General features: G+C 46.5%; 1 protein-coding gene across 1 annotated transcript in view; it reads right to left on the bottom strand.

The window, feature by feature from the left end:
• Positions 1-19,005, bottom strand: part of ZNF618 (zinc finger protein 618) — a 143,181-nt gene that overhangs the window by 19,559 nt on the left and 104,617 nt on the right. The window contains 5 exon segments of the mRNA XM_031601483.2: positions 250-438; positions 7,984-8,073; positions 9,032-9,109; positions 9,852-9,887; positions 11,226-11,315. Coding sequence (XP_031457343.2) covers positions 250-438; positions 7,984-8,073; positions 9,032-9,109; positions 9,852-9,887; positions 11,226-11,315 — 483 coding nt within the window.

Raw genomic sequence — 19,005 nt, forward strand, 5'->3', positions numbered from 1 at the left:
GCACCTTGTGGATAGTGTGATGCTTTAATAAACAAAAACTTGTCACTGGGTTATAAAGACCTATTGCTGACCTAAATTTTTACTTATATTGTGCTAAAGGATCTAAATCTCTCAGCTGCTTCTTGGAGTAACTTTTCAGGGACAGTCACTGATGGAGCAGATTGAGCCCAGGAAGGGTCAAAAGCCAACCCAGGGCAGGGCTGGACACTAAGCAGTTAAGAAAGTTGATGGTAGAAAGGCAATTGGTACCTGTGATGGCCTTGCTTCCTGGGGATCCAGAATTTGGAGCGCGGAACATCTGGGATTGGGATGTCGGTGGGACACCGGGAGGGGTGCGGTGCAGGAGGGTGGAACATCGGTTTATTGAAGTCGGTGTTTTTTTGCTGGATTGGCTCCCCTGTGTCTTCACTGCCACGAAGAGTGGAGATCGAGAGAACTCTGGATATGAACACTCAGAACTAGTGCGTGGACAGTCAGTCAGCTCCCAGCTCGTGTGCCTTCTGGGAGGGTTCTTTCTAACAGCCATGCTCACGAATCCCTTGCATGGGGACCTGCAGCATCTGTGGATTCACTGATCCCATGTAACAAAATTGTTTTCCCCACTCACCCGAGGGGACAATTCTTGAAGTTTAGTTAGTTCCCTTCCACACCTTTAACTGCTATATGACCAACCCATTCTTCCTCCAGTAGGAATCACCCCATCCACCTCTGAGTCCTATTTGACTTCCATGGCCTGGCTGGATGTACCTGCATCCTTGTGCTCCATTTCTTTGTCAGGAAGAGACTGAACCTCAAATGCAGGTTTCTCATGTGCCAGTCAGAGCTCTGCATGGGGAGAAGCTTACACCCTTCCTTTGTTCCTTGAGCCTTACACATATCCTAGAGATTCACAGCTACACTCCTTGTCTAACATAACACAAAGGAATGAATTACGAGGCAGAGTTCTCATCCTGCAAGTCAGTAAAGGCCTTTTGGTCCCCATCTCCACACAAATGCTGGTAGCATATGGAGAAATCCCAAGTATTACTGGGACATGCTCTTCGAATTTGTCTGACCTACAGTTTAGTCTCTGCAATACACAGTGAGGATCACCAGGGATTTTTAATGCCAGAAGTCACACAAAAAACCTTTGGGAGGACAGCCCGTTGTCTAGGCTCCAGGGGTTTAAAAAAATTACAAAAATGGAGAAACAACCTAACAACTGCCTTCATTCCTCAGGGATTTCTTCCACTCAACTCTGAATATGGTTCCTGAAGCCAAGTGCCTCTGCAACCATCTGCCAAGAAGCACTAAGGAACAGGATTCACATTACCCACAGCCAAAATTCATCAGCAGCAATTTCTATACTTGAGTCATAATTTGGGGTGCCTACAGCTGGACTGGATAACACCAGCATCTGCTAATCCTGTACTGTAACTCAGTAATTGAGCAGCTGTAAGCCATGCACTGCCACAGCAGCACAGCAGCCTGGGTAAGGAGAGAAATCACAGCCATGGACTGCACACATTGCCAAGAACACATGGAACATTACAAATCTCACCTGTCCCTGCCAGTGGTCAGCAGCATGGCAGAGTGATGATATCTATATTCAAAGCAACTTGCAAACAGATAGCCAAAGGAAACATTTTTTTGCTTCATTTTATCTGTTACAGAGCTCCAAGATGACATTCCCTGTGTGTGTTTTAGCGTACTTCAGCAGGAGAGTCTGCACTAGCTTTTCTCATAGTTTGGGTCAAGACACTTCTTCTCTGCTTGTTCTCTTGCCAGCTGAATAGGCAGGATGCTTGCTTTTGCTTTCTGGACTTCATTTCTTCTCCATTTACTGTCAAACTGCCAGCAAGTATGTAGTCAGGTATGAAAATCTCCTGCTTATGTGTTGTCTAGTTTCCAGCAAGACCCAGCCCCAGAAATTGTTGATTTATCTCCCAATTTATACCAACTGAGAGAAGAAGCAACCAGCCATGTATCCAGCATCAGGAACAAGCAGTCCTCACAGATTCTCTGCAGTCCAGATACTGCGGGCATCTGGAGATCTAAAGGAAGAAGTCTGAACGATATGAAAGCCTCCAAAATGACTTCCTTCTCTTCCCATCTTCATCGAATAGGATGTGGTGGTTTGTATCAGGAATGAACAGACTGACAGCCTGGTAGCATCCATCAGCAATCCGTGATGCAGCAGGAGTCCTTTCACTCTCCAGCTGTACATTTCAAATTCAGACCCTAGAGACAAGGCTACTCCATGTGACACATGGCAGAGACAGAGTTTGAATCAGCGAGCCAAGATAGAGAAAAGAATATTAGTACTAGCAGTTTGGAGGATGCTAATAACTCACTGGAAAAATGTTTTACTTTAGCTCACCAGATGACAAATTCCCTCTGAAGGCTAAGCAACATTTGCAGAGATGAGCACGTAGCTCTTCTGTTCTATTTTTGTTAAGAAGTCTTTGTTGTGGAACTCACTGCCTCAGGCTGATGAAAAAGCCAAGTTCAAGATATTTCCACAAATGAAAACACTGAATTGCTGAACGGTTACAAAAACCTCCTGCCTGACAATCTGCAGCAAGACTGGAGACAGCATTGTGGAGATCTTCTAATTGCTGCTAAAGAACTTGTTCAGCTTTCTCAGAAAGCATCTGAGATGCTTTCCTAGTTGAAGGTGACACAATGAAGAAAGAAAGGGCACCAGAGGAGATTCAGGTGTTTGTGAGTCTCTACCATGTCAAAACTTAGTGCAGCACTGGTTCTTTATCCTCTTTTCTTATCAGTGACCTTGAGTAACAGTCATTAAAAGTTTTTAAGTGATCCATCAGTTAGTAGAAGAAGGAAGCAACATAGAGGTTAAGTCTCACTGGATGATCTCCAGTCACTTGGTAAACTGAGTGCACTGTGATACAGGTTGGAATTAAAGGATAGAGGATTTCTCCCTGGCAGCAGAAGAACAGAGCGTGGTGGTTGCAGTGCACGGTCATGCTGATTGTAGAGGAGCTCCCAGGGCAATGCTGTGGCTAAAATCACTAAGGAAACCTTTGGGTGTACCAACAGGGCACTCATAAAAAGGATCAGGAAGATAATGTTAACTTTTTGTTCCTTCCCTGGACCCCACACTGTGTGTGTCATTCACAGAAGTTGTTAACAGACTGGAGAACATTCAGATGAGAAGGCAGGAGGATAAATACAGGACAAGAATAACAAACCTTCCACTGGAAATCTTGAGGCACTCACCTGGCTTATCTGGTCTCCATGAAGTGACTTGATGGCAGGCTATACAAAGCTCTAGCAATAACAGAAGTGTGGTAGCTTGGTTCTCCTTCACCTATCAGACAAAGCTATAAAAAGATCCACTGCCTGAAAGCTACAGCTGGATTATAAGCCATCAAAATAATTACCTTAACAGGTTGGTGTATTTTCTGTCCCTGTTAACAGCAAGACTGTCTTTCTCTCTAAAACACGTTCTCAAACAATTAAGTCAAAGCAAGTCACAGCATGCTTTATTCCAGTCAGTTCAGAGCTCAGTGGTCTCCGCTGGCTTTCCTGTCTTTGCTCAGAAGTTCAAGCTCTAAGAATAGCAAGCTGCAACAGTAAAGGAGAAAGTCTAGCAGACATTTCAACGTCTCCTTGTAAGAGACACAAATCCACATTGCCACAATGCACCACCATAACGGAACAGGTTATCAGTCTCTGAGCAGCTTCCCATACTGCAGGTAGAAGTTTTCACTAACAATTTGTGTACCGTATTTCTTCAGAAAGATCTTGCCCGGATAGATGGGAAATATGGCTAAAAATGTCATTCAGATGGTTTGGGTGATATTATACCACTGGTGCTGGAGAAAAATCTCTTTAAAGGATATGATGGAAAGGGATTCATTAGCAATGGCCTGAGATTCCATACAGTGGAAACCTCTGCTGTTGGCAACAGAACTTTCCACAGGAAAAAAACAGTCCTGAAATCTATCAGATTCTTCATGTGCTTCTTTATACAAACATTTTTGTAGTATAAGAAATTAAGGCACTTCAGGTTTAGAGAGTGGGAAAAAAATCTGAACTCTCAAGTTTCACTCAATGAAACGGAGGAAGGAAAGACAAACAACTGGAATCTACTTTTTATTTCTTGGTCAGGCAGGACCTGAGGTGATACTAGACATACTATGACAAAGAACTGCTTTCCTTAAGACAAAAAGCCCTAATGGCATCTATCTTTAAGAAACACTGCAAGTATTTGAACATTTCTTGATGAACAAATTGTATCCAGTGCCCTTCACAATAAGAAAAGTAACTGAGTGGTCAGGCTTGATGAATTTCCATGAGCACCTCAGGCATCAGCATGCAGAACTCTGGCTGTCTCCTCAGAAGCCCAGTATGACCACAGGGCTGGCAGGGCAGTGGTCTCATAAGCCAGATTCCATCCCACAGCTCAGCTGGGCAGGCACAGAGATGGCAGCCAGGTCAGCCAGGAGTCTGGGTCATCAGGAAGGTTCTCGGTGATGAAGCACATCCGTGGTCAAGCTGACAGGTCAATTCACAGGTCAGAGGCAAGATTGGGTCTCACGAGGATCAGCAAGGTCAGACACAGCTCAGCAATCCTTAAGGAGGTCCAGGGCAATGGGACATGATTGAGGTAAAGCTAGGAAGTCAGGGTCTGATCAACAAGATCCACTGTCAGGCACAGGCACGTCTACAACCAAGCTGGAGACTGATATCCCATAGGGTAGCACAGGCAGAGAGGCTGACACAGCTGAGCTGACACTGGGGTTTGGTGTGTGAGTGGAGGCCTCATGTGAGGCTGCTCAGCACCATCAAGACTTATTAGCACACTGAGGACCTGCCATCACATCAGATTTTCATCCCAGAAGCAATGGCTGTGGATAGCTGTGCAGACATCACAGCGCTCACCATGCACTTCCACGACTGTGGAGTCTGTTGCCATACCTGCAGTTACCAGGAAATCCTGGACTTAGGAAGCTAAAACCTAACCTCAGAGGCTTTTCCAGCCTGTCCACATCCCTAACACACTAGGTTTTCTCTGCACTGTAAGCACAACATCTAAGAACATTTGCAGTAGCACAGTTACCTTCAAACGTGGCACAACAAACATGCCTCCAATCCTACAATTCTTTTTTTTTGAAACAGCATCTGACCCCCTTCCCAGACTGAACAGATCTGTTGGCCAGTAAAAACACTTTAAGTATCAATATTCTAAAAGAGTAACAACTCAGTTCTAGCTTTAGGAAAAAGCCCTATCTCCCCACTACCAAAAGGGGACTTTTGGCATTAGCAATTCCAGTGACCCCCACAGCAGAGTGCTTTGCCAGACAGCAGATATCAAGCAGCAATGACCAAAAATTATCCTGGAAGGCTCCATAGACTCTGCAGGATATAAGTCTTTGTTTTAGCCTCTTTTCAATAATTTTTAATCCATTATGACAGGAAAACAGAAAGACAGGCTCCGGAAGGGAAGTTTGCACTCCAGCAGAGAGACCCAAAAAGTTGGATTGGTGATACTGAAATGCATTCTTTATTCAATAAGGCTAATTTTCAGCATTTGCCATATAATCATGAGGGCACGGCCATGGTAAAGACAGAGTCTCAGCTTTACTTCCTGTGACTGCTGGGGGCTGAGAAAAGCCAGTTATGCACTGCATCAGAAACCAGGTGTTCACAGCTACCTCACAGGACCTTGATTTAAAAAAGAGCAAGGGGGGAGGAAGTAGGGGCCAGCCTGCCTGGGAGCTAAGCACACCCTCTCCTCTATGCTCATCAGGGTTAGTGGTTTGTCACTGTAAATCATAAATCTTACTGGTCATGGCAACTAAGAGAGGAAAAAACAAATGTAAAAAAAAGGGAAAAAGTTTATGAGGAGGATTTAAACCTTATGGTAGTATTATCCTGATCTGTTCTTAAGTGACCTCTTAGTAAAAGTTACTTGCTGTAAGGACTGGACATGTTCTCTCTGTGACTGTTCGTCTAATCTGAAGTAGAGACAGGCTTTTTCTTCTTTGCAAAGGTTACTACACAAACTACGGTCCAAGAATGGCTCCAACCTCAGCATTCAAAACAATGTGCCACCTCCACCAATACTCGTGACAACTGGGAAAGCCATAACTTCCTGTTTGACAAATGCCTCCCCTACAGATGAGATCCTGACACTTTAGGCCTCAGCTTTTCACTCAGCAGCTCTCCTAACACTTGGTTTTCTGACTTCACCCATGACTTAAAAGCAGCCAAATAACATACACTGAGCTCACAGCACAAGCCCTAAGCCTTATGTTGGGCAGATGACCCCATGACTGCACTCTGCACAGGAAAAAGTACCTCCATGGACCATTTGTATCTGCAGTCAGACCTGCACAGCCTGCTTCAGACAAATTCCTCTCAAAGAGGAATGGCTGTGTTCTTCTTTTATAGGATAGCCTGGGCTGGAACCAGCAGCTGCAGCCTATTATTACAGACGGCTGGGAGGAGGGAGAGAGATCCTCCGTGAGAGAAGCCCTTGAAATGGGCTGTACTGGGAAGATAATGATCTGTTCTTGTGGAACAAGAGATTCAATGTACACTGGTCACAGCACAATGCTCCTTAGCTATACAACCACCATGTTTCTTTGATTATCTGCACATGGGTGGATTAAAGACACCAAAGCTTTGGTGTCAGTCAGGCCATCTATTCTATGAGATTGAACTGCTGCTCTTCACCTCCAGCAGCTTTTCTGAGCACCTGATTACACCCAGGTTAAGACTGCTCTCTACCCTGGGAAGTGGAATTTGAGGGTGCAGGGATGTTTAGGAATAACTATTAGACATAGAACATAAGCACTGGGTTATGGAAGTAAGCAAATCAACTGGTGGCAGAGGTTTTCTATGCCCCACATCTTCTACCATCGTGCTGGTCTACCTCCATACTCTGGAGAACCTATATGGGAGCTGTCAAGAGCCACCAAGCCTTGACAAACCTTCAAAGTAATGGTCTGGTGGATTATATTCCCAATTTATTTCTATGGTAGTCTAAAACTAAGGCTGCCTTATCACAATTACTTTAGAGCTCAACTGAATCTCATTTTGGTGAGGGAGGAGTGTGCGCTCCCTCTGCTGGCTGCAGATGAGCAGCTAACAAAATCGACTTAATCTAATGAGCTCAAGTTCATCCATCCCCATCATTAGCCAAAAAGCTGGCAGCCTGGCAAACACGGGTAAAAGAGCAACAATGCTGGCTCACAGCACATGAACTGCAACACAGCACAGGGCAATGCTATGAAAAAAGCATAAAGTTTAGGGGCAAAGAACTTCCCTGCATACTTTTAAAGCATCCTAAACCAGCATGTAGCAAGAGCTTCTCAACTATTTTTACTAGACTTATGCACTGAATTACACTGAATTGCTGATTACAACCTCCCCTCTGTCTGGGGAGTGCAGACTGCAGTGTCCCTGCACAGTGCAGATCGTAGTGTCGTGCACTATGCTGAGAACTGCCTTTTCCCAAGCTCCCTGAAATACATATTTTATTGCCTGTGATTTAGCAGCAAGCTGCCAAGGTAATTCACATGATTTTGAAAACCAGTTTGAGCTTGCTGTCTGCAGTAGTTTCTCAGAAGCTCCTAAGAAAGATGCTTCCCCACTAGGATGCGTGTTGATTATTTAGGGGAAGCTAGGAAAGTTCATGCATCTCTCGTAACGTACACTTTGGGCACTGGAGCTTTCAGTTAAGCAACAAAATAAATTATCAAGCCCTAAGGAACACATGAAGAATGGCATGGGCTTTGGTAAAAATTAGGTGTCTGACGTCACTGAGCACTAACAGGGTTCCTGTAGGAGATTCCAGCTCAGCTTTGCAATGCCCTGGTCAGCACATGATCTGCAGTCTGCCAGCTGCAACCCCACAGGGTCCAGTGAAGGGATCCATAAAAATGACACACTCTCCTGGCAGCCCTCATCTTTATCACCAACCACTGTATATCATAGTCTGTAATGAAAGATTTCCAGCAGGATACTCACTAATAGGTGCATGCAGTGCCACGTGCTCTTGGTATGGAGTGTAGTATTTGTACTGCTTGCCACAGAATTCACAGGTATAATTGCCAGTTTCTGTGAAGATGAAATACATTAAAAAAAAATCAGAAAGGAGTGCAACCTCTCACAAAATCACTGACTTCTTGTCTCTTTACATAGAAACTAGGCCAGGTGACAAAAAGAAGAACACTACAGCATTTTTCTATTGCACTGGGAACTTAACTGCCCTATAATTGCCCTAAAACTCTTTTCCCAAAAAAGGCAGCAGTTAAAGCAAGTATCCAGTGATGGACCAACTCCAGCAGAACTGAACAAGGTACAAGAGATTGAAATTTCAGCAGGTAAGTGTGTAAAGCAAAGGAGAAAATCCATTTTTAAAGTCTACAGTACAGACAATTTTGTCTTCTATTTACAGATGGTATGTGATGCATGGACAACAGGGACAGTCAAATCAGGAAACAGAGTTGTCAAGTTCAAGTCTTAATTACAGAATGTTTATATTGGAATAGATTTCTCTTGCAATGAGTTTTTCTGTGCCAATCTGTGTTTTGGGGGTACTTGACAAAACGGAGCAGTGTAACCACATACAGATACCTTCTGTTCCTGCCAGTGCTGGGAAGTACAGAATTCATAGTGAGCTGCAAGCTGAAGCAAAACCCAGGGTTCATCAACTGTTTCCAAAACGGAGATGAATTTAGAGGACATAATTTGGTCCCTTTTTTATTTCTCTTGGATGTGTTTGATGAGCCAGAGGCAGTGTGCATGCAAACACTGCCAACTCTGCCAATACACCTGAGGACCCTCTTTAATCACTACCACTTTGCTCTTTTTTTAAACTTCCTCCCTCTTCTCTTAGCAGAGTTCTTGAACACAAAACATCACACTTCTCAGGGCCAGGGCTGGTGATGGCTGATGTTCACTTGAACCTAAAGGTATCTTTCACCATCCCTGAGGCCCCAACATCTTTGCTAATGCCAGATTTGAAACACTTGTGCTTCCTCTTTCAGGTGTGAAGCTCTAAAAGATCTCATACTTGGACCAATCTTCTGGAACGGTTCTGGCTCCTCCTCCTTCACTTCTTCTGCTGCTATGACAGCCTGGTCATAGGGGTCTGCAAGAGAACAGAACCAGAAAGAGAGCTGACAACACCCTCAGATTATCCTTCTATAGCTGCAAAGGCACTCAATGCTCCTGCATCTGTAATGATATTTTGATCTGTAACAAGATTTCAAAACATGAATTACAAACCCAATGACCCCTCTGTCTGACTTGTCCTTCCTTCACCTCAGGTGCCCCAGGCAGATAACAAACCCCTTCCAGCCCAGTAACCTGACTTACAGATAAATAATGCGTTGGATTTTGCTTGAAGAAACACTGAACAAACAGAGGCTGAGTTACCTTTTCTGATTTTCTTCCAGTGCATCCCCCACCTAATGATGTTTTAATGTCTGAAAGTGGGCACAGTAATGCAGAATGCCAGCAAGTCAGCTACCAGATACTGACCAGTGACTTTCACAGCTCAAAGCAAATCAGAACCCAACCCACTTTATAAAATAACTTAATTTATGCCTTGAATGAGTCATTAAATCACCTGAGACATGGAATACCTGTTTCTTTGATTTTTCAGAAGCCTGATCAATTGTATTTATAACAAAAGCCTGGGATCTACTAGGGCTGGGCATTAACCTATGGGGTGTACATGCCAGGGAGGAACAGAGGATGCTTTTCTCCCACTGCAATCAGTGACAAAACTCCCTGGGCTCTTACAAGTGTAGAGTCAGACCTGCTGTGCTTGAACTACTGAATGCTTGAAAAGGTTTGTGAAATAAAGCACACGAAGGATCTCAGCTTACCTGCCCGGTTTTCTGGGGCCCCTTCCACACTAAAAACTAACACAGAATAGAAAAAGGAGGGGAAGAAACAAAAGAGAAATTAAATCCTCTGAAATGGCCGTGTTTTCCTCCTGTACTTCACGCACTGCTTCAGCATGTTTCAGCCCCACTGAATACACCAGGCTCTGTGCCCCAGTCCCTCTTCTTCCCATCAGCATCCACACAGGAAACTATTTGAGCATGCCCAGCCCTAAAATACAAAGATTCTTATGGCCTTTGTTCTGACATGGACACAGCCTGATGGGAAGTTCAGATGCACTCCAGCTTCATGCTTGTGTTTGCTGACACACATCTGGTCCCTTGGTGGAGCCATGATGGACACTGGCTTTGCAAGAAACAAATGGAAACTATGTCCAAAGCCCTCTCCTAAGCCTAGCAAGAGCTCCCTGAGCCACAGCTATGCAGGTATTTCTGACAGGAGCAGACACATCTGTCTCACAGCAACTTTTAGCCCAACACATTTAATTCTGGTAAGTATGTGGCAGTGGTACTGCAAGAGAGCACTTGCTGCTCTTTGAACACATTTAGGCAGGAAACCTTTTTGGATAGCACTTATTGTAAAAAAAAACACTTGTTTTTTTGAGATGTTCCAGCTAACAGACACCTCCTGCCAAGCCTCCCTCCCTCCTCTGCCAGGTGAGGAGCAGCATCAACAGGCTGCCAGCACATGTAATGAGGGTTTGCAGCAGCTGTGGGCTCATCAAGGGGTTTTAAATGCCCTGCAAGCACAGGCAGGCAAATGAAAGACAGTATGTTGCTGTTTCTATTCCATCCAGTACAGAAAAACGAAACAAAGTGCTTCTGGAGGAGGGCGTCTGCTTCTGTTGGGGTGTCACTGCCTTGACCACATCTAAATCTGCATAGGAAGAACTAGGCTGAACAGCATCAGGTCACTACCACAGTAATTAACAAGAATGAAATACTATTTCTCAACTCTGAAACATTGGTTGCCACAGAGGAGCATGTCAGGAACAAACCTGTGAAGTAAGAAGCCAAAAGGCAACCAACTCTTGCCTAGCCAGCAGCCAAACTGACCTTGGGGTGCTCAGCAATAAGATACCCATCTTAATCATAAACAGAAACACAGACAGGGGACTGCAAGGACCACATGTCCCAGCAGAGGGTGTTGTTTTGATGCACGCAGAGAAAGGAGCCCAGCAGCCTTCTCCCTGCAGAGCATGAGGACTGTGCCTCCCCTGACAAAGGCAAGCGAGGGATGCTGCTGCACATCCACACATCAGGGCTGCGAGGTCCTGCAGGACCACATCTGGCCTTCATCAATGGCACTGATGTCTGATTCTAGCTTAGGTATCTAAGCATTAACACAGTACTCACCATCCACAGCATGCAGGTCTCTGTGCTCTTGGAAGCAGCTATAATATTTATATTTTTTCCCGCAAATGTCACACGTGTACCTAAAGTTGTCTGCAGGAAGAAGAAAAAAGGCCACTTTAGAAACCTTCAAGTAAAAAGCAAGTGCTGCAGAGAACACTGCTCAGTCACACACCCCACGCTGTTACATCCATCCCACGTGCCCTGTGGAATTCCTCAGGCAGGCAGACAGCCGCTGCTTCACACTGACCCTGGTGAGCACCACACTCACATTCTGCATTTCTGTTTCACAGTCAGGCAGCTCTGCTCTCCAGGGAAGCCCCACAGGATCTCACAGCAGGCCCTGCTGAAATCTCCTTTAGAAGCACTGGGTCACGTTACAGACAAGATGGGATGAACTGGCAGAACTGAACTCAAAGCCCTGGTATGTGCTGTTAGAAGTCAAAGTCTGAACATGCCACCTAAAGGCAGGGACTGGCTGTGTGCCTGCTCCTACCCTGTATGGGCACGCTGGAACAAACACAAGAGAGAGCTGCAATTCAAAGTACCATGGGCAGCAATCTGCTCTACGATGGGACCAAGTGAGCCTGGTTCTGTGTCTATACCTACATCCTCTTTGTTCACCCCAGCAACAGCTCCCTTCCCCTTCATCACAGTTACCCACTGCTATGTGGTTTCTGCTCCCTCACATCAGCCCCTTCCCACATCCCCACCCTGCTGCAGCCCTGTGTCCCTGTGTGCACTCACACAGGTGGGCTGGTTCCATCCCTGCACAAACCCTGTCCTTGTCACAGATCAGACTAAGACCTGAAAACATCTTCAAAAGGGGAGTTCTGTTCTCCTTGCCACTACAGCTCTGAGGAGCAACGCAGCAAGATTTGCAGCAGGCTGTGGTGCCTCTGAGTTGGGACAGCGACCTTCTGCAGGACCCCTGGAAACACTGGGGAGATGCTGCTGGCACAGCTCTGATTCCACGGGGAACAAAGTGCTGAGCAGAGCTGTTCCAACCCTAACACATACTCAGCCCTCTGTCAGAGCCCCTGGGCCAGGCCAAATCAAGCTGGGGAGAAGAAGCCAGGCACACAAAGATCTCAGGATGCTTATGGATCTGTTCTGCTCTGACTGGACAGTGAAAGTCTCTGGTCCAGACACTGTGCCTATGTAAGAAGAAAATCAGAGCAGAGGTGTCATACCCCGAGAATATCTTCGATGGTTTGATGAGGTTCTTCCACCTCCTGCTATCAGCCTCATGCCCTCACCCCCAGGCAGCCACTCTGTGCCATCTGCAGCGCTGTCTCCACAGCGGCCACAGCAGCTGACAGCCCTGACAGCTGGCCTGTTAGGAGCAGAGCACATCAGCCTGGGCAGCTACAAAGCATCCTAAAACTAATGGGCTGCACCTGACAGCAGGAGCCAGCTGGGGCTGTGCACATTCACTGCTGCAGCTGCGCAGCCCCACTGTCTGCACTCATGTGCACATCAGAGAACCAAAGCGTTGTTTGCTCTTATCTGCTCCACGCTGCATTCAAATGCAATGGAGTATGCACATTGTCATCTTTTATTCTACTTGTCCATCGTTTATCTACATCAGAGATATAAATTTAAAGCTCACATGCATTGATGCAGTCTAACCATGGACTTGGTTTCATGGTCCAACTTGGGGTTGCAGCACTACATGAAGTTTCACTTCCCACTCTTTACTTCGCTTGGCAGAATGGAAGTAGAGCTACAGCAATGCATGGGAGAACAACGCCAAATATGCCAGGTGTTCAACAGCCGGGCACTGCAACTTTGCTTCTGCTACCAGAAAATATTTTTATCTTAATTAGAGCAGAGCAATGCAAGCCAGACAGGATTTTTTAAAGTCCAGGATGAAAAAGTGAGACAGAGTTCAGATGCACAGAGCAAGATGCAAAGGATCCACTGCTGCAGGAGGATGGAGAGAAGCAAAACAACAGTGTCCAAGTGACAGAAGCTCAGGGAGTCACTGCAAAGATGCATCTAATTACAGCTCATCAGTAATCTCACACAATCTCCTTCTGTGGCCATACAATTGTGCAGAGGGTCTTAATCTACTCAGGGCCCTACGTGACAACAAAGGGAATCCAATGATTCCTAGTGACTACCTGTGTACCCGCTGTGAAACTATACAGTCAATTATGAGCAGAGAAAATTCATAACGAGTCATCAGTAATCAGTCCCACATCACTGGGTTCCCAAAGACAAGAGGCCAACCTCCTTCTTGAAGACTAATGAGCCATGCAGCAGATAACTGAACTCTAATTCTTCAGAGGAGTACCTGATGTCGAGCACTTTCAATATCTCTGTTTGGAGGAAGAAAACTGCTACAGCCTTAGCTTGGAAGCGAAGTGCTCAATAATAACACTCGGTAGAAGAAAAGGAAAGGAAAGGCTGGGGTAGCAGCTCACAGGTCCAACAGGCAAAGCAAAGCACAGCTCCTGTAACTCGGGATGGCACTGCCAGGGCTGGGCCTGACTGGGTGACCACGTCCTTCCCTGGGCAGCGTGGGGAAATGAAAGCACACACCAGGTGCAGACAGGAGGACAGGGTTTGGTTTGCTCTGTTAGGGGACTGCTTTCCCTAAGGAAGAACAACCTTCATTACGAGAAGTGAGAATCTGTTCCAGCTGGTATTGGTACTAAGCTGTTTCTCTCTGTGTCACGGAGATAACACTCAGCAAGCAGTGCCAAGTCGCAGATACGAGGAGCAACGTGGAGAACACAGCAGCAGGCTGCTGGTGTAGAGTGCAGCTTTCCCCTCTCTGAGCAGCAGTTACTCTTGCAGGGCTGCTCCGCAGTTCCAAGCTGTACCCAATAGAGCTGTCATTGCTGGCAGCTCAAAGACACCTCCTGTGCTCCTTGCAGGCACAGCAGCTTGCTTAGCAAGCTCAGTGAGCACAACCAGCCCGCATGTGCTGCTGGACAGCTTCTAGCTGATACCACATACCTGCACCAGGCAGGGGAGGATCCAGCCTGGGTGCCATACCTCCTATACACAGCAAGCACAGCTGTCAGTGGGAAGAGCTACAAGGGACTCTTGCAGGTTCACTGCCTTTGCTTATGGATGATTTTGTTTATTACTGTTTAGGTTGACAGTCCAGCATTCCTGCTGCAAGCTGAGCAAACAACACATTACACTGCTACAAACCTAGTTTCAAAATGTTTAAAAGATACCCAGTTAAAAAACAAACAAACAAAAAAACACACAAAAAAACACAAGAAACTCCAGCAAATACAATTCCTCCTTCCTGCTCATGAGTCTTTCAGAAGGGAGCAGGATTCAGGAGGAGCTGCAGCATGACAGCCCTACACCCGCAGTCAGCCCACAGCTGCTGCCATGGAACGCACGCAACGAAGGACAGCATCACCTCCACAAAAAGGGCCCCGTCACAGAGCAGCTCCTCAGATGTGAAGGGCTGGCATATGAGCACGGCAAACGGGCTTTGCAAGCACCCCAGCTCTGGGATCAGAAGGCACTTTCAAGCACTCTGCTTGCAGAACAAGCCAGGGAACGCGCTGCTCTCCGCCTGCCTGCAGGGCTGCTGCTGGCAGTGCTGTCGTGCAGTCTGTGCTCAGCAGTGACTCGTGGCTCCTGAAACACCGCCCCAGGGAGCAGCAGCCAGGCCATCTTTCTTCCCAGACACAGCATTGAACAGTTTGAGATCTTTTAGCTGTTTTGCTTCAGATATCCAGCAGAGAAAAAAACACATATTTCATTTTGACAGGAAAGAGGGTGGGCAGAGAGCACGTGCCCAGCGGTGGCAGGCAAAAGAAGAGACTTTGTTCCTCAGGGCACTTGGCCCAGGACCTCTGGATTCTGCTGCTGTAGAAATCCAGAAGGGAACAATAGCAATCAGACTTGTTGAAAGGTCAGGATTTCTGTATCGCAAGCTAAAAATACTGATCAATTAAATCGCCTGCAGTGCAGGAATCCGAGACCACACAAAGTGCACAAACTCAAATTACCACTGGGCTGTGAGCCCTGCACAGCACCACAGAAACCCAAACTGGAAAGTTACACAGATCATCCAGATGACAGCCCTGCAAGCATGAGCTCACGCTGACCGCTGAGCGCCATGAATGGGATCCCAGCACAGCAGGCTGTGGGACTGCCCAAGGACCTCCCCACAGGCAGCAATAAGCTTTGCCTGCCCCAGAATCACGTTCACCTCTGGCATGGAAGAAGCCACAGAAGCGACCTGCCAGGGGAGCTCTCACAGCAAACCAGGCACTTTGCAGATACTTGTCAGACTTAAGTGATTCCACCCTTAGAGAGCACAGCACACACAGCTGTGCGTTTGGGACAGCCTCCAAATGTGGAAATGCAAAACCGGTGAACAGAAGTTGTAACAGCCTGCTGAACTGCTGCTGAAATCCAGCAGTGCTCCAAGCTCCTGGGGTGCAAAAAAGCAGCAGAGTGTATAAGGAAAAAAGGCAATCCGCACAGCACCACAGCATTACACACCCTGCTCCACGATCACATGGCACCTTTCCAGCAAGAGGTTTGGGAATGATGAGGGAAGCACTAATCCCCAGGAATCCCTCACTCCTGGCTCACCCCAGGAACACCAAGGCTGCCCAAGTGCTTCATAAAGCCCAGCAACATCCCTGCCAGGGAAGGCAGCTGGATTTCTTACGGCTAAGCCTGCTGCAATGGGTTGAGCTGCCATCTCTACGAGGTTGTGATGCTGCTTTCAGAGTGAGGTCTCTATGACAACGAAGTGACAGCACTGCCCTCCAGCCAAGGCCTGTGGGTTGTGGTCAGTCTGTGAGACACTGCTGCTTGGTTTCACATCCCTGGAAAGCTGCAGGCAGTTGCTGGAGTGCTGCAGTGTCCTGCTGGTGGCGAATGAAGCGGGCTGGTGAGAGGGCTGTGTAGGACACGCCTGAGCACCATCTTTCCTGGGATGTCTGCTGCACTAACAGGAACAACAACCAACTCTCCACTGAGATCCAAAGCCACCATGACTAAGCCACCTGATGCAAACAAAGCAACAGAAAAGACAGGCATTTTCTGAGGTATGTTCTGCGTGCCCACCACTGGAGAACACCTTTCTGAGCTGCGTCCAACACACGGATGACCTGAGCAGTATCCCTAGCAGACCCACTGTACAGCTACTGTCTCCTTAGAACAGAGCCAGAGAAAAGCCATCTGGGACCCTCACTCATTTCTGTGGCACAAAGACAGCTCAGAGAGAGGTTTCTACTGTCTTTCAGAAGCCAGATGGGCACCTGGAGAGACAAGGCCACGTTTATGGCCTCCTCAGCTTGCAGGATATTTCCCAGGCAGATTCAAGGCAGTTCCTTTGACCTTGCCCTTCGGCACCTTTAGGAGCTCCCTTCTAGATAGCAGACTGGCAGTGGGGAGAGAGCAACGTCTGCTCACTGCCTGCAGCCCTCCCTCCACTCCTCACTCCAGCACTGCAGTCGGGAGCTTTACACCTGACATTTTACAGTCAAGGAGAGAATTGCTAGTAAAATCAGTGGCAAGCTGTTGCACAGAGCTCGATTCAAAGGTGTCTAGTGGCAAAAATTCCTTGGAAAGCCCACAGTCAGCAGCAATCCCGCAAGGGGATTAAACTATCCCAAGTTATATTAGTAAAGATTAAATAATCATAAAATCTAGAAACTTGGAAAGGAGAGAATTCCTCACACACAAAAGCTCCTATGGCTCCAGCTCCTAAGCTGGGGTTAGGAAAAATCCTTCCCTGTGGGCTATCCCGACATCACTCATTTCACGATGACTTCCTTCCTTCCCATGAACGTTTGGCCTTTGTCACAGCAGACATTTAGGCACACGTTGGCCTGGCCTAGCATGGCACTTCCCATGCCTCTCAGCAGGACAAGCCAAGAAGAAGGCAGTCACACAGCTGCAGGCAGCCAGGCCACCCTCAGCCAGCAGGCTGTGAGCTGCAGGCAGGCACAGGGCTCAGCACCTGATTTCACCTTACAGCACTTTACAGGCTGCTTTCAAGTCAGTGGGCAGTGAATTCCCTGAATTCCTCATGCTTTATCCAAACCACACATCACCTGAACGGTCAGCACGATGGATATTTCAATACTGTGCATCCAGGGCTGGATGTAATCCTGCCAGGTGTGGGAACCCGACGCCAGACTAGCAGGAAATTCTGTACAGTGTGGAATCATCCCAAATCCGCTGCTGAGAGCCAGCCAGCTCCTTCTTCATCACAGTGATGGTCACACTGGGGGTGGTGTTCTCCTTCACCTTCTGGGGAGGATGGAGCTCTGGGCTGTACTCGCTGGATGGACAGACAGAAAACCCTTCCCAGGAGCTGCCTGGCTGCTGCACGTCAGTGTGTTTCCTTCTACACTTAAAAGTACACTGAAGTTGAATCAAAACAAATGGCAAGTATCAGCAATTTAAAGTGAAAATATTATGGCATTTTGCAATTATCCCCCAAATCAGCATTACGAACAGGATGTTCGGATTCCGTGCCACAAATCAGACATGCCAGACAATATAATTAACGCCAGCAGATCGAGTTTTCTGCTTATTTCATTCTGGTGTCAATTCGGGGCAGCGCCGGATCCTCCTCCATTTAAATTTTATCTCAGTGTAAGTGAAAGAATGTTGGAAAGAGAGCGTTGATGTTCTCCTACCAGGAACTCAACAAGGCACAGCATCCATTCTGCGTAACAGCAACAGGTACACTTGTACACACCTCACTTGCTGATGCAATAACATTCCTTTTTTGTTTACACTAACACGGATGCTGAATCCCCACCACAAGTGAAAAATTCAATTCAGCCCATATTATGGAATTATGGACAAGATACAGTAAGGGCCATTCTATTGTGAACACCTTTGAAATCAGAAGGTTTGGCTGAGAATGTACACTGCTCGTCTGCTCACAACTGCCCAGATTAAATGATGTAGCACAAAGGGCTGCACAAAGGAAAACAAATCTCATCTTTTTTCCTACTCATTTCTCCTTGATTAGAAATGTTGTTACTGTGATTTCCAGATGGAGATTCAGTTTCCAAAGTGGAAAGGAAAAGTGATAGTTAAATGACTGAATAGCCCTGAAGATGAGATCCTGGCACCTTAAACTTCATACTGGGAATGATACAGGAGAGAGGAAAGCCTTCTCTCTACAACTGTGCAAGGTAATTTGGAGATCAACCTTTATGCTTAGGTTGAAAGGAGGAAATCTTAAGAACGCAATCATTGCATTGCTCTGCCTTTCCTGGTTACCAAGACCCTTAAAAGTGAAAATCCTGAGCACTGTGGTGAGGAGAGGCTGGTCACACAGCAGTGAAGTCTGCTGCACCTCCTGGCTTACAACTGACTGGGATAGTGTTTAATCAAAGATACTTAAAATAAGAGTTTTGTGTGCTATGCTGATATTATGTTGAAATGCTCAGCAGAGAAAGGGGTAGGCTGAAAGAATTTGGAATAATTAATGACACTGATGTCTGTATACCTTTCCTGTTGCTGAATTTCAGCCCATGTTGGAGGATGGAAAGCGTATCACTTCCTGATGAAAGGGACGGATGTAATTCTGTCTTCAGAAAAGCTCTCCTGGCATTTTCAGGACAAACTGATGGATGAATGGAACATGGGATTACTACAGCTCTTACCCCTTCTATTAGAATAGATGTATTTTTCCTTCAAGTTTGTTGCCTAGGAATGGTGAAAGAGATTTGCTGCAAGGTATTAACACCCAGATTTCTGTAAACATGGTCTATTTGCTCACAATCTGAGAAAGGGAGAAATTTTCTTTTTTTTTTTTTTTTTTTAA

Source organism: Phasianus colchicus, chromosome 19 (assembly GCF_987193195.1).
Source record: "Phasianus colchicus chromosome 19, bPhaCol1.hap1.1, whole genome shotgun sequence".
Taxonomy (NCBI): domain Eukaryota; kingdom Metazoa; phylum Chordata; class Aves; order Galliformes; family Phasianidae; genus Phasianus; species Phasianus colchicus.